The sequence below is a fragment of the Anguilla anguilla genome, chromosome 16, assembly GCF_013347855.1.
Source record: "Anguilla anguilla isolate fAngAng1 chromosome 16, fAngAng1.pri, whole genome shotgun sequence".
Classification (NCBI taxonomy): Eukaryota; Metazoa; Chordata; class Actinopteri; order Anguilliformes; family Anguillidae; genus Anguilla; species Anguilla anguilla.
In genome coordinates this window covers 24,430,270-24,445,500 of record NC_049216.1, presented here as the reverse complement: position 1 = coordinate 24,445,500, position 15,231 = coordinate 24,430,270, and the positions used below count along the sequence as shown (strand labels likewise).

The following is a 15,231-nucleotide window of genomic DNA, read 5'->3' as shown; positions in this document are numbered from 1 at the left end:
TTTTTTAAATCAATTTTGGTTTCACCATGCAGAAATTACAGCACTTCTTATACATAGTCCCCCCATTTCTGGGCACCATAATGTTTGGGACAAATGCCTTCACAGATGTTTCTGATTAGCCAGGTGCGTTAAGTTGCTTCCTTACTGAAGGTACAGTAAGGTATAGTAAGAGAGCTTTCAGTATCTAGTCCTGATTCTAGGCTTTGATTGCCTTTGGATTGCCTTCGCCTTTGTTATTGTCATTTGTCTACATGATGACCAGAGTTGTGCCGATGAAAGCCAAAGAAGTCATTATGAGGTTGAGAAATACGAGAAAAAGACAGCCGGAGACATAGGCCAAACCTGCCAATAGCAGGAGCACAATGAATTCTGAAGTGTGCAGAAGCATCTTAGCCATTCAAGTTCAGACAAATAGACTTATTGGACGGCGCTTCATCCAACTGCAAAACAATGATCCAAAAGCAACAGCTAAATACTGCTAAAGCAACAAATTATTTTTTCAAAGCCAAATACTCCTAAATGGCCAAGTCATTCTCTCTTGATCTGAATCCAACTGAACATATGCGTTTCATATGCTGAAGAGAAAACGTAAGGCAACTAGCCACTAAAAAAAGCAGGAGCTGAAGATGGCTGTGATACAGGCCTGGCAGAGCATCACCAGAGAAGATATTCAGCTCCTGGCCATGTCTATGGATCACAGACTTAAAGCAGTCATTGCATGCAAAGGATATGCAACAAAGTTCTAAACATCACTACTTTCATTTACATAACAATACGTCCCAAGCATTATGGTGCTCTGAAATGGGGTGACTTTGTATAAAAAGGGCTGTAATTTCTACATGTGGCTAACCCTGCAATATATTTACACAGTGATTCAGTTGAACCAAACTGTGTCTCTAGACTCACCCTAAAACTGATCCACTATGTAAATGTATTGCAGGAATATTCACTATTTCAAGTACATGTATATATGAAATACACATTTACATATGTCATGTGCTTTGCACAGGTGCACTTTGATACAATGTACTTTGTATTTTTTTAAATGCTCAAAACAAGTAATAACACAAAAAAATCTCATGGTTCAGCATGCTGTGTGTGCGTTATCGAGTCTGCCAAGATTCAGCAATTTTATCAACTTTACCTGTAAAGTGCAGGATCCTGACCAGAGGATTGCATGTGGGCTCAGCAGAGATATAATGAAAGACCTCTGTTACAGTCAGGATGAGATAAGAAGATAAGGCCATTCTGAGGCAGATTCAGGTTGAGTGCTTGATTTTACTGTTCTGCGTTATGTGATAGCAATATGTTGTGTGTAGGGCTACCTGTTTCACTCTCAAACTACAAGTTGACATATTCTCAATAAATATCACATCCCCCAGGGTGCAATTCCATTTAGAGCTTATCTTGTGACAAGCACCCGCCCTGGCAGTTGACATAGGACTCACACACTCAGATTGGCTTGTGGAGAGGGGGGTGCACATGGTCTTCCATCAGCCCTCTTGATTAGTTCCTCTACACTGTACCATTATTAGAATTTGGATGTAGACGTGTGAAACGCATGGTTTGCTGTATACATTATGTACCATTTTATACATTGGCATACACAAATATAGTTAACATTTTGTAATGCAAGTTTGTTGAAGTAGGGCAAACCAGTATTTTACATGAAGCTCCCGTACATGTTAATGAAACTGTAATATAGCGTGATTGTTCACTGAATCCGGCCAACTCACAGACTTAAAGTAAACACACCAACAAACTCCGCAAGGACAGCAGAGTTTATTCTATTCTACACTCATTATGGTATGTTAGTTCACATTTGATGAGTCAAGACTGATGTCATCTAGGAAGACATTTGTCCGAAACGTGTGGAGGGTAGAGCTCACACAAGGCACCCTTTCAGCATGTGAGTGAGAACGACAGAAAAAAGAACCAGCTGGCTTCGACTGCATTTTCTCTTGGGGTGAATTTTGTGTCAGAGTGTAATATATGCAGATTTTGTCATGCACCAAAGTGTGTTAACAAACATGCTGTACTTCAGCTTGACCAAAACTGAGAAAACCATGAGCGTGTGTGTAATGTCCTGGGCCAAAGTTTGAAGTGTGTAAAACTGCAGCAATTAGATCATGGGCTTTCGCCAGGACAATGCCCACAGGGCAGACAGTGATGCAGTGCCACGCCTGGAACACGTGGACCATTACATTAAAGTTGTGAGGGAGACGCTGCCAGGCCGGGTACATCTGACTGCATTTAAAAAGCGCACGCAGGCTTCCACAGCTGGCTCCGGCACTTGACGCGATCATAATTAACGGAATCCTGCAAGCGTGAGCTGTTGCGCAGGGGGTGGCGCGTGTAGACAGCTGAGCGGAAAAAAGCACGCCTCAAGCATTCTACTTGAACGTTACGTAACCTCTACCGAATGCGCTCTTCAAAAACATTTTATTCAGTTTCCATTGTTACGGATGGTTGAACGGCCGATATGCAAAGGAAACGCAGCTAGTTTTAAGAACTTTAACTGTATGGAACTATGCATTTATTAATATATTTAGCGTGAAATAATATTTCGATGGCATGTTTACAACTTTATAATTAGGATGTGCATACCTGTTAATATTACCATATCCTAAATATTAGATTCTCACATTGTGGGGGTGGGGAAGTGTTAACGACCACACGCAACTACAGTGAACTCAAAAGGGGGTTTCTTTAAGTTAACCACCGAAGTGGAAACCACTAGGTCTCAGTAACAGACTTAAGGAGGGGGTAACGAAAAGAAATGACTCAACTCCTAAGGGAGAATATCCCAACACGAAGTAAATGTCTCAGCAGGAGAACGAAACTACGCCGTAAGGAGTGAGTAGAATTTTAGTAAAGACTGCAGTGCTGTCTTCAGAAAAGCAAAAGAAAAGGTGCCTCGTAACGAGGAAGACAAAAAAAGGCGTATTAAGGAAAATAAGGAATGAAGCGAAGTGACTAGTAGGACCGAAGTCTTACTACTAATCAAAACAAAAAGCTACATTCAAAATCCTATACCTTTTTCCTTACCACGCGTTTCTCTAAGAGAGCGTTTCACTGTTACCGGCTTTCGTGTAACGTGAGTAGACACTAAAGCAAAGAACAGATGAGCGTATATAAGCTCTCTCAATCAGGTGCAAACAATCGGTCATAATCAAAAGCAGTCACGGAGCACCCTCAGGCGGTCCTCAAGATTCCCACACTCAGTTACCTGAAACAGCATTCAGTTTCCTCAACAGGGATACTAGGTAGCCGATTACCACGAAACAGCGTCGATTAGCACAACCAACGACGCCGCATAGAAAACGGAATAAGGAACCACAACACACATATTTTAGAAACTGACATAATCTCAGAAAATGTAAACACATATTAAAGTTTATTTATGTAAAAACTACAAAGTATCATTTTAATTCGGCATTCATTGAATAACAAAAGTATTTTAACAGCAGCAGTTTTGCAGTTGTTCATTTACTGCTATCAAATAGAAGAATAGTAACTCTAAAGTTATTATAAAAAATAACTGCAAAATCTTCTTTTCCTATGGATGTATCACTTACTAGACGAGTGGCATCAAATAACATTATTTATTAAGTAACATTCACTAAAATGTACCAAAAGCCAATAAGTTACAACAAAGCAACTGTGCAACAAATAAATTCCTATTGTGACAAAAAAATGAATCTACATACTTTAAAAAAAAAAGAGCATCTATGCATAATATATGACTGGGGCTTCGTATACAAACTCAATCAAAGATCAACAGTAAGCCAGCTAAAACAACTCAATTGTGGATCACAAATAGTGGCTTTACTGCTGTATTGAAAATGGCAGACATTGGGGCATTGCCAGTGCACTCTCCTCTCCCTGACGAAGTAGCTAAAATCTAGGTTACCAAGTCCTGCTCAAATTAAGGGAACACATGGACCATTGCATTATATTTAATTTATAGTTACTAATATAGAGTAATTATTGACTCTCATGTATGCAATTGAATTAATATTGCATATCATGTCATATAATTTATGTAATGTTTTAATGCGTTCTACAATATATGTAGAACACATTGCAATGATATAAAATGTAATTATAACTTTCATGCTATAATTAACATATTTAACTAACATATTTTCATGTCTAGTCCTCTTTTTTCTCTTAATCATCTCAATCATGCTGTAGGTCCAGCACCAGGCAGACTAAAGGGAATAATTACACTGACAACGAATATATTGTATTTGCATTGCATTCAATATCAAATTTATTTTCGATATATTCCTGCCCTGTCCATTCCACATCAGTCTAGCTGCAGTCAGATTTTTTTCCCCGCAGGTTATTTGACATGGATAACAGTTATGGCTGAAAAACAGACTGAATGGAGCTCTAGTGATATATTACTATGCGACAAAGCTGAATAAACTCAGGCATACCTGAATTCTGTGTCACAGGTCATAAAAAGGGTAAAAAGTCAGACTAGTTTGCTTGGCAGTTGGAACCAAGCAAAGGTGACTGAATGCGTTTGACAAATTAATTAGTTGTGCCATTATTTTTCAAGTTAAACACCACTTGGTTTTATTATACTTTGTGAGAAATAGGGGAAGAAGAATAAAAAGAAACAGGAATCATGAGGCTACAACAAGCTTAAAATCAAGTGTAGAATGTATCAACTGATAGTGCAAAGGGGCTCTGTGATGCGTTTACGTGCTAACTGCCATGGTTCAGTATAAACATTTTTTCAGATCTAACTCAGTGATGGGTGTTATTTCTCCAGGGGTTCATCACTGGCAATAAACAAACAAATAATAGCACTTCATACAGCGCTCCCACAATTGCCAAAACAGTCATAAAACACACTAGACAGACCATCAAAAATTTAACAACGTACAAGAGACCTCCAATGGGATAAAGTGTATTGGAACAGATATAATGCAGAATGACAGCATCCATGTGCCTATACTTACGGGTAGCCCCTGCTATTTTCTAGTCATGCTCTTGTGGAAATAATGTCTGCATACATCACTTAAACAATGACAACTTGGATGATTTCCAGCAACAACAAAAAACAAAATTATGGGACTTCTCATCTGCGCTACAATGAAATATTGCTCTGTGCTTTATGGGCATGCTCAGACTGAAGATTTGCATTGGGAAATAAAAAAAGATACTTCACCACAGCTGTCATACAGAATTTATGTATGACCGTCTACTCTGTTACTGTGTTATCCCATAGGCTAAAGAATAACTGCTCGTAATATTAAAAACAGAAGTACCAGTGGCACACTAAGAGGGCAAAGGACATACTACTGGAGTCATACACACTTGACATTCTGTCAAATATATATATATATATAACTACATTTCTTATCCTGAGCCACACAGTACCACAGGAGAAAGCAAGTGCCAATCAGAAGATGCTGTATCTCTCACAGACAACAACCAGTAGGTTGTGAGCACTCGTGGTGACAAATTATTTCAACAATAAACTCAAGGAACCCTGGCGGACATCAGCCTACCCAGCACCTGGAGAGATGAGACCAATAGCCAATGCAAGTTACTGGTCACAGAGAACAAATAATACAATAGATAAAGAGATTCTTCAGGGATTACACATGCAACATACAATTAAAAAACAACTACACCTAACAACTGATCCAGGAAAAGTGGACCCCAGGACTAATCTACCCTCCAACTATGAAGTGAAAACAGTTAAACTGATTGAGGATAAGTGTGTGGGGGCAGAATCTAACCACTCCCACTGGACAAGAATAATGAATGGCGTCTAAATGGGACCTTAATCTGGGGGATTCCTCAAAATTAACTCTTCTTTAAATAATGAGTTTTAAAACTGTCCACAAGTATGCAAAATAAATTGACTAGATACATGAAGAAGTATAACATTTATGTCACACAACGAATAATTGCATGTCCATTGACAGATGACAAAAATGGGCAAGTCTGTCTATCTGACTGCTCTCTACAGGCTTGTATAGTGACTTCCTCAGTAGAAATCTGATTGTGTGAAATATACAGTACATTTGAGAAAAGTGTGGTTGGGGGCGTTTGGAGGCTGGAGGGTTGTCAGTGTTCTGTCGGCACACTTACAAAGAGGTCCTTTCTCAGGACCGATGAGGAAAGTGCTGGTTGACAGGGACACTCGTTTTATTGTCCAGGAGTAGGAAAAGAGAAGCTCCCTGCAACATGACCCTCCCCAATCGCCTCCCTATTAGCTCATGGTGATCATCTCATACTTGTCCTTGATGTCATCCTCTTCCTCCTCTTCCTCCTCCTCCTCCTCCTCCTGTTGTTGCTCCTCAGGTCTGGCGTGGTGCAGCTCAATGAAGAGGAAGTACACCACTGCGCCCACAATGCCCCCCACCATGGGCCCAGCCACAGGGATCCACCACCAGTAGTCTGCTGTGCTGCAAAGACAAGGAAGCAGGTGCATGGCCTTTTCATCTGCCTATCACTGTTTCTCCAGGTTCAGCTTATCCCATGTTTCTGAGCTCTCTCATTTAATTTTCTATTCATCCATCGCCATCCATATTTCTTCACTCACTATCAGTCTGTTTCTTCACATTTCCATCTACATATTTTGGAAGCACCTCCTTTCTAAATCAAGTAGTGATACTGATGGTAATAACTGTGTATCATTTGCATGCACCTCACAGGCTGAGAGCTCTCTGGCCTCCCCCTGCCATGTGCTCTTAACCCGCATCTCCCAGGGCAGCGGGTTGCCAGATCCCACAGAACAGGATTAACCCCCCGTTAATAACAGACGTCGGCCTTTACATGGATTTACTAGTGCAAATGAGGCTTGAGTGGAAGGCCAACAGGTGCCTGAGCCACTGTAAGCTACCTGCAGACCTTAAGCATCCGGGGAAGGTTGTGGAGCTCAGGATGGAGATTATGAACATTAATCTACCAACGGCTGCCCAGGGTAAGGCCATCTGTGACCAGGCCTCTGGCCACGTAAAGTCCTACCACTGCAGAACTGCGCCAGGGCAGTGGCACAGGCAGAATTCCCTCCCGAGGTATGCAGATGCAACAGATGACGTGACATAATTTGTAATAGAAGAGTTTGCAATTAAATGAAGACACCTGGGTCATTTAATTTAAAATTCTGTTTAAATTTCCAGTCCAAAACGTATTTTTAAATTTTTTAAAGAAAGAGAAACTAGTATGAACTGTACGTACTCTGCGTACCTGCATACCTGCAAGAACTGTACCACTGTGCCAGGACATATCTGTTTTGCAAGAACAATCTCCTCTTTGTCCTCACAATGGTAAAGCCAAGCTAAAGGAAAACCGGTGCACAGCACTTTTATTCCTTCATGGACCCAACAGTCTTGCAGCATCGATGCTCCTGCATTTCTGCTCTACACATCATAACATTCTGTCAATCTATACAAGGCAATCCCATGAAAAAGAGACTTAAGGGCTTTTATTTCAATCCATAATTCAGAACAGGAAGATTACATCATATTTGATACATATTTGTGATGTAAACCTGTGAGGAAAATCCTGATCTCTGTGTCAGCAATAACTGCCTCGTGCAACTGCATAATCACGTACGTCAGCCAGGCATCTGTCACCGAGATGTTCTTGGGCCCTGGGACAAGATGAGCGTTGATAGTGCTCACTGTGGCCTACAGAGGAAATAGCGCCTTCTACTGGGCATTCTAGGCCAGCGCAGTCCTCATCGATCAACCAACCAGGATCACCCTGACCATTCCAATATCAACCCCTCGCGTGCACTATTATGTAACGTCTTCTGTTAATCTTTAATCAACCAATCAGTGGACACGTGTACAGCTTATTATGGTATTCTCGGGTAACAGAGATAAGGAAACTGGTAGAGATAAGGAAAGATCAGAGGAATAGGTTTGAACTATCAATATGGCACACGACTAGTATGTAATAATATAACATATAATATAATGATGAACAAATACAGCTGTTATTGGCACTTTGTCATTTAGGTTTTGCCATTCATCGTGAATATGTTATTCTCTGAGTATTATGCACTTTATTATTTGAATATGCATTTTAAGTCTATTCCTGAAATTACTTACAATATTATTTTGTAAATGGTACCAGTTAAATGGTTGTGGAAATAATTAGCAAAAGTGCTAGTGTTATCTTTTTTATTTGATCTCAAGGCTTGAGATATCTATGTAAAATGAATCTGGCAGTGATAGGCAAACATGGTACCGTCTTTCTCAATATGTAGGAAACACAGCAGTGTTTAAAAATCAGTTTGTCAGTGATGCACACAGTAAAGAAGCGTAGTCTGTGTCGCTCTCAGTTACTCATGCACTTCATCCACAGTCCCTCGCTCTGGACTAAGAGCGGCAAGATAATGCATCTGAATCACAGTTCAGCACACTCTCAACTCAGAGGCTAAGTTTGCCACTGTTACCGCTCATGTCTTTCACCCAGAGACACTCTAAAGACTCTCACAGACCATAAATGTTTAAGAGCTGTAGCTTTCTCAAAACTGTTGATGTGTCATGTCAAGATGCTAAGTAAGTAAATATACAGAATATGGCTCCCGATGCAATACAGAAAAATTTCACATGCATTTCCTATCATATAAACAGGCTCGGATAGCTCTATTACAGACTGGATTTCATAATGCCAAATGTGCAGCTCTTTCTGTAGCCGAAGGAAGGATTTCACCTCCCGGCAAATTACCTGAACACGTCCATGCCCCAGCCTGCCACTGCGGTGAACAGGCGAGGGCCCAGGTCCCGGGCGGGGTTGATGGGATAGCCACAGTTCAAGCCCATGGACACCCCAATCGCCATGACGGTAAGACCTATGGCCAAAGGCTCCATCCCCCTGGGCGCTCCGATGTTCCTCCCATCAATGATCGCCAGAATGCAAAGGACCAAAATGCCCGTCCCGATCACCTGAGCAAGGGGAAAACCACCTGCATCAACCCTGTTTAGGTCCACATTGACCTGACACTGATATAAGATTCTGCTGGTAAAGCTGACAGTGCTTTTGATTACACCATACAAGTTTAAATCATTTGTTATTTTTTATTTTATCCTGTAGACCCCCTGACATAGCCTACTCTATTTTGTGAGTAAGTGTATATTGGGCAGACACAGAAGTATGTCAGGATTTGTGGAATTTATTAGGGTAAGTGACTATGCAGAATCCACAAAATCCGCTAATGGATGTACTTTTAGGATGTGGGGCAATCAATTTAAAGTAATCAAAGCTGACTGCACTGTCTACAATTCTGAAAGAGCACAGTGTTCTTTGTTAATTGAGTCAGATGGACTGTTTGCACTCATACTCACAGAACATGAATTAAAATAACCTAATCCATTAACTCAAAATTACACAGTGAGATTAGACAAAAGTCAAAACATGTATATAAACTATATAATACATGACATAATATATATATAACATAATATCACTGACTGATAATATCTTTTCTAGTTCTCTTTTCACTACCAGTAGGTGAGACAGAACTGTAAGCAGCCTGTGTTTATGTTCCTTGCCTTGGTGGGTCTTGGCTGAGATGCTGCTATGCTGATAGGCTGATACACATGCACTGGGTAGCATCTCCCTGTTTGCGGTGTCATTTTTATTTATGAATCATCTTCATTAACCCGGCTGAAAACTCAGTGTGTTATTTGTCATGACAGTGACTGACACACACATCACTCAAAAGCACACACACACACACACATACACACACACACACAGCCACTGCAAGTCTCTCACCTGGTCTATGAATCCATTGAGTACCGAGAGGTGTCTGGCAGGATAGGAGGCAAAGATGTGAGCTGTGGCATTAATGCCTGTCACTGACAGTATTCCACTGGTATAGTCCATGAAGGCATCTGGGGCATGAGATTTAACATAAAAATGACAATGAATGAATGAATGAATGAATGAATGAATGAATTAATAAATAAATAAATAAACAGCCTACCAGTACACATTTCCATGCACTACTTGGTGAATTATGTTTGGTCTCCTAATCTTGTCACACTGAGAACCCTTTGATACTGTGCACTGAGCCTCATATGTACATTATTCAGAGTGAAGAGTACTGATGTGGGATAACTACGCTGTGCTTTTAGTTGGTGACCTGGTGCACCTGGGCCAGTCTCTGAACCCAGCAGCAGCCCCAGGCATCCATTTGTGCAGCCAGTCACAAGGATCAATACTCTGTCCATTTGCTTTACGCTTCCAGAGGAACACATGGGGGTTCTGTGGATTTGCAGTATACACCACGCTGACTGAAACAGCCACCAGGCGGTAAAATCTGTGCAAGCTAACAGCACTGACAGCAGTCTGCAATGAAAATGAGGAGGATCATGAAACCATAAGGGCGTTCGGTGTAAATTTCAAACGTACCGTAATAAAGGCCAAAGACGGCAGCGGCGCCCGCAAACGCGCCAAGGAACTGTGCGACCACGTAGACGGGAAACTTTACCACCTTCAGCTTGCCCAGGATAACCATCGCCAGGGACACAGCAGGGTTGACGTGGCCACCTGGTAGGGATGGTGAAACAGAGTTTTGTGTGGTTGTGGTAATGTAATGGCAGTAGCAGCACTGGCAGCAGAATTTTCAGTAAATTAAATTAGGATAAGGCGTTTTATTTACCACAATCAGCTTAAAATGGATAGTCTTACAATTCGATTGAACAAGAACAGGATATTATTCATCGGTTTTGATTTTGAAGTCATTGGTAGGGAAATGTCTTCCTCTGGCAGCAAGAGGACCCACCACAGCCAGCAGAAAGAAAGGTGACATCGCTGCTTCACTCTGCGCTGTGAAGCCTGTTACTGTTATATCTTTGTATCAATTGAGCAGTGCCTGGAGGCCCATCGATGGCACATTTGGCCAGTGTCACTGGGGAACGATGAGCACGGTCCAGGATCAATGGCGCTGGCGAGCTTTTCAACGCTCAAGGTCACGTATGACCTCTGTCGGCCCGTGAACGGTCACCAGACATTGACCGGTTGAGCCCGCTCAAAAACAGCATCCATAACAGTGAGCTTAAACAGTGGGTCTAAACTGGGCCTGATCTAATCTCTCTGAATATGGTGAAGCTGCACTCCAACTGTGATGGTAGTAAGCTGGTCCCATTGCCATGGTGATATGAGGACAGCACATGTTTCCTGAGCTTGGGTGGCATCAAGCAACAGAAGAAGACAAAAACAGACTGAGTTCCTCTGACAGGTTATTATTGGGGATCTGCAGCATGTGCAAACAGCTACTAATCTTTGTCCGCTCACCGATATTCTGCTCCCATGAAGAGCACAGGAGTCCAAAACCAGGTACTGTCATCAAAGGTGAGACCTTACAAAACCAGGTACTGTCACCAAAGCTGAGACCTTACAAAACCCGACAGTGTCATAAAAGGTGTCACCTAACAGTGCCTGAGGTTCTCAAGGTGTACAGGGTTCTAGACAGCAGCCTGTACACACAGGCATTATGGTCCTAAAGCCCTGCACAATCTGCACAGCTGCCAGTCAGACCGACGGTTTAGTCTTTTCTGCAGAGCAGTCTCCATATTACAGTTGCCAGGGACAAGGTTTTAGAAAAGACTCTTTCAGTACAGGACAAATCAGTAATGCAAGGGTCGGCAACCCTGGTCCTGGAGAGCCACGGGCTCTGCTGATTTTTGTTGTTACTCTGCACTTAATTAATCAATCAGAGCAGTTGATTATAGTTAACTCACTTCACCTGGTTACTTGGGTCTGAATTTGGCACTGATTTTAAAATGAAAACAAGCTTGTGGCTCTCCAGGACCAGGGTTACAAACCTGTGCAGGTTGTACAGTGTCCATGATTCCAATAGCCTATTTCAAGTGGACATTGACTTTTTGACTATCCTCAATGTGACTGGTTAAGTACAAAGCAGAAAACAGCTCCCTGACATGCGGTTTACACAGTTGACAGCTGTTCCAAGTTTGTACCTAGCAGGGAAGAGCAAAAGGCTACAGGTATAGAATCTCTGCCAGAGTGTATTTTTTCCATTTTGAAGAACTCTACCCTCAGTTGGCTTCCATGAATTATCTGTTTTATTACATAACATTTCCAGCTCCAATGTAATCCGCTGCTGCTTACGCTGTTTTGGCCACAGTCATGTCAGAGCACAGAAACCTCAGAACATTCACAAGCATGCTTGTAAACGCAGCTTTCAAATAATGATCATATTAGCCATTTCAGTATATTGGTGGGGGAACATGACTGCAATAGGCCCCATGCTACCATTGAAGAGAGCACTTAACCTCAGTTTATACCCCTGCTGCACAAGTTGTCCTGCTAAACAAATAAACAAATGTGCAATTAATATATAGGTGCACGATTAAGCCTCACTGAGAAAAGGCGAGGAAAAAATCACCTCAATTGTCAAATTTGAAGGAAGAATTTTCCACTTCATTTTTACAAAATTAATCTTGCTCAGCAAGACCTCTGAGCTGCTTCATAACGTTAAAAAGATATTGCCAGTCTTATATCTTTATTACAAGAACATCAAAGCTCTATTTTGCAGTAATCCCTGGAGGATGTTCCCAGTTAACCTAATATTTTATAATCCTACACAGTTTATAATTTAACACTTAGTAATAAGATATAAGCAATATGTCATTGAGACCTGGCCATTATTCATAGGGGTGACTGAATCTCCTTTCCTGTCCAGTGCACACCAATCATTGATTATATTGTGCACCACTAAAGAAAATGCCTTAATTCAAATTGGACTAATATTACTAAATTCTTAAATATTCACTCAACCTATGGAGACATTCATTGACTCCATATGGGTTCGGCATTTTCCCTACTGCATCTGTGGCTCAGATATCAAATATTCTCAGTGGGCTACACTTGGTAAGATCAACAGACATTCTGCCTGACAGAGGAAGCACGGTTCTCACCTGAGACTCCCCCGGCTATGTAGACCGCCATCATCAACCCCAAGGTGAAGCCGACGTGAATGGTGAAGGTCTCCCCCAAAGCCCCCCGGCTCAGCACCGTCTGGGCAGCTGACCCACACCCGAATAGCTGGGACAGAGGAGGGGGTCGATCACGAACACCACAGGGGTGGGGTGGTAGGGGGGTACAGAGGCAATGTGTTCCATTCAGGGGCATTGTAGCGGGGTTAATAGTGAAACTGACTACCCAAGCCACCAAGGCAGGGGGAGGGGGAGAGGGGGGGCTCGAAAGGCCTGCACTAAAATGTTTACTTTGGGAAGGGGGTCCAAAAAGGCTGCACAGACCCCAGAACTTTGTGTTACACCCCTGGTTCCATTCATAGTAATTATGCATAATATAAAGAAGGGTTCTCTTTTTTCCAAGAGCAAGTGTGTCTAATTAGGGAGGCTTTTTGAACCAACAGCGCCATTCCCAGAAGAGTACGAGGCAGAAAGATAAAGGAATGAAAAATGCACACCAATGCATTAAGATGGAATGAGAAAAGAATACAGACAACATGCTAAATATAACCCCGTCTAGTATGCAGATTCTTTTTTTTTCTTTCTTTTTTTTTGGATTCCACTAGATTACTACTAATTAAAAAAGAAAAATCAGCCTGGACATATCTCCCACCTCAGAGTGATATGTCTTTCAAGTGGACAAGGGTGCAGTCCCAGATGTTCCGATATTGAGTTGATATCAACTACGTATAAATTTATCATTAAATGTTTTTAAAAAGCACTGGAGTCCACAAAAAGTGAGTAAAGCACAATTCTAAACAGTTTGATATCAAGCACATCTCAAATCATAATAGGCAGGCTTGTGTATCAACAAAACTACCAATAATAAGAATTAAGCACATTTATTTACATTATACACTGCAGCTACATATAACAAAAATATGGAAACCTGCCCATGAATTCAACCATGCACCTGGTGCACCTAAACAAAACCACTCATTCATTCTCATTCTGACATCAACATACGTTAATAGAAGACATTTAGCTTACTTAAAATATGTAAACTAATAATAATAATAATAATAGTGTTCATCATTGCAATCTTCATTTAAATATATACAAACATGGAATCAAGGACATACTCACAACTAATACGAATGTCCCGAGAAATTCTGCCAAGAATTCTTTGATAATGCTGTGTCTGAACCCACAGCGGGATTTTCTGGGTTTCTTGTGTTCCAGCTCCATAGTTTCGCAGACAACTGATGACCCACACACTTGTCACTGCAGACAATTGACGAGAAGTGCAGTTCCTTCTGTGGCTGCACAGCATATAATCGCACGTCCCCTCACGACGCTTCTGTTTTGCATTGATGCTAGTTTTGACCCCCTAGCATCTTTAACACATGCAGCGCTGTATTTGACGTCACATTATTCGATTTACTGCCAACGATGAGTGGTTTTGTTTAGATGAATGTCATGGTCTGCATCCTTTAAATAGACATATATTTATCTCTCACCGGAGGAAAAAACAATACGCAGACGATTTACGTTGAGGTTGCTGGACAATTGTTTCTTTCGCATTGCCGCCAAATATAAAACAATACATTTTATAAGTAATATATTTACACCTTCAACTTTAATGAGCGGTAGGCTACCTTGGGAACCAATAAATATTGCATGGCATTCACGGGACACGTCTGCAACTTTGCATCACCAGAGAATCATAAAACTAAAGCCGTGGTATCTAGATTTCAAAATAACTTTTGTAAGTGTCTGGTAGCCTCCAAGGATCAAGTTTTCCAATTATCAAGCTATTTCCTTCAGTCCTCCAAAACTGGCCCACTGTGATTATTTTGTGTACCAAGAGGCCCTATATATTGTACATCCTTTATAATTACAATGAACGAAATTAAAGGTGGTGTTATGCAAACTTCAGTTGGTTTTATAGTCTTATAAAGTAACACGGTTATGTGCCCTACACCACCGTTTCCATTATATGAAAATTTTTATTACTTTAATCATTGAAGCCCTTGGCGGATATTTTCCCATGATATTACACCTTTGTGCTTTCTGTCACCAAAATCTGATGCCATGTTTTCCGAAAAAGGCGCACGCACGAAAGCGCTGCACAGGGTTCAAATCTTGCGCACAAACCGTCAGAAATGGTCTCAGAGACCTCTTTAAATCGTTCGGCACAGGGAATAACTTTGCACGGGGAATTAACTCTCGCGCAGGTGAGTAACAGTTCTGTTAGCAGAGACAGACCCTTCGTGCTCGCGAACTTCGATAAGCTACCCTGCGATAC

General features: G+C 41.4%; 1 protein-coding gene across 1 annotated transcript; it reads right to left on the bottom strand.

The window, feature by feature from the left end:
- Positions 1-3,718: 3,718 nt before the first annotated feature.
- LOC118215641 (aquaporin-9-like) lies at positions 3,719-14,238 on the bottom strand. Its single transcript, XM_035396554.1, has 6 exons — positions 14,070-14,238; positions 12,927-13,053; positions 10,399-10,536; positions 9,760-9,878; positions 8,710-8,927; positions 3,719-6,434 (listed from the first exon to the last, which is right to left on the bottom strand). The coding sequence occupies exons 1-6, from the start codon at positions 14,169-14,171 to the stop codon at positions 6,239-6,241; spliced, it is 900 nt and encodes a 299-aa protein (XP_035252445.1). The 5' UTR covers positions 14,172-14,238; the 3' UTR covers positions 3,719-6,238.
- Positions 14,239-15,231: the final 993 nt, after the last annotated feature.

Excerpts from the sequence above, each read along its gene's own strand:
- LOC118215641 (XM_035396554.1), bottom strand. The coding sequence starts at position 14,171 with ATGGAGCTGGAACACAAGAAACCCAGAAAATCCCGCTGTGGGTTCAGA. Across the intron at positions 9,879-10,398 it reads CGTCTTTGGCCTTTATTACG|ATGCCTTCATGGACTATACC; the intron begins GTACGTTTGAAA and ends CTCATGCCCCAG. Across the intron at positions 6,435-8,709 it reads TGGGGCATGGACGTGTTCAG|CACAGCAGACTACTGGTGGT; the intron begins GTAATTTGCCGG and ends TTGTCTTTGCAG.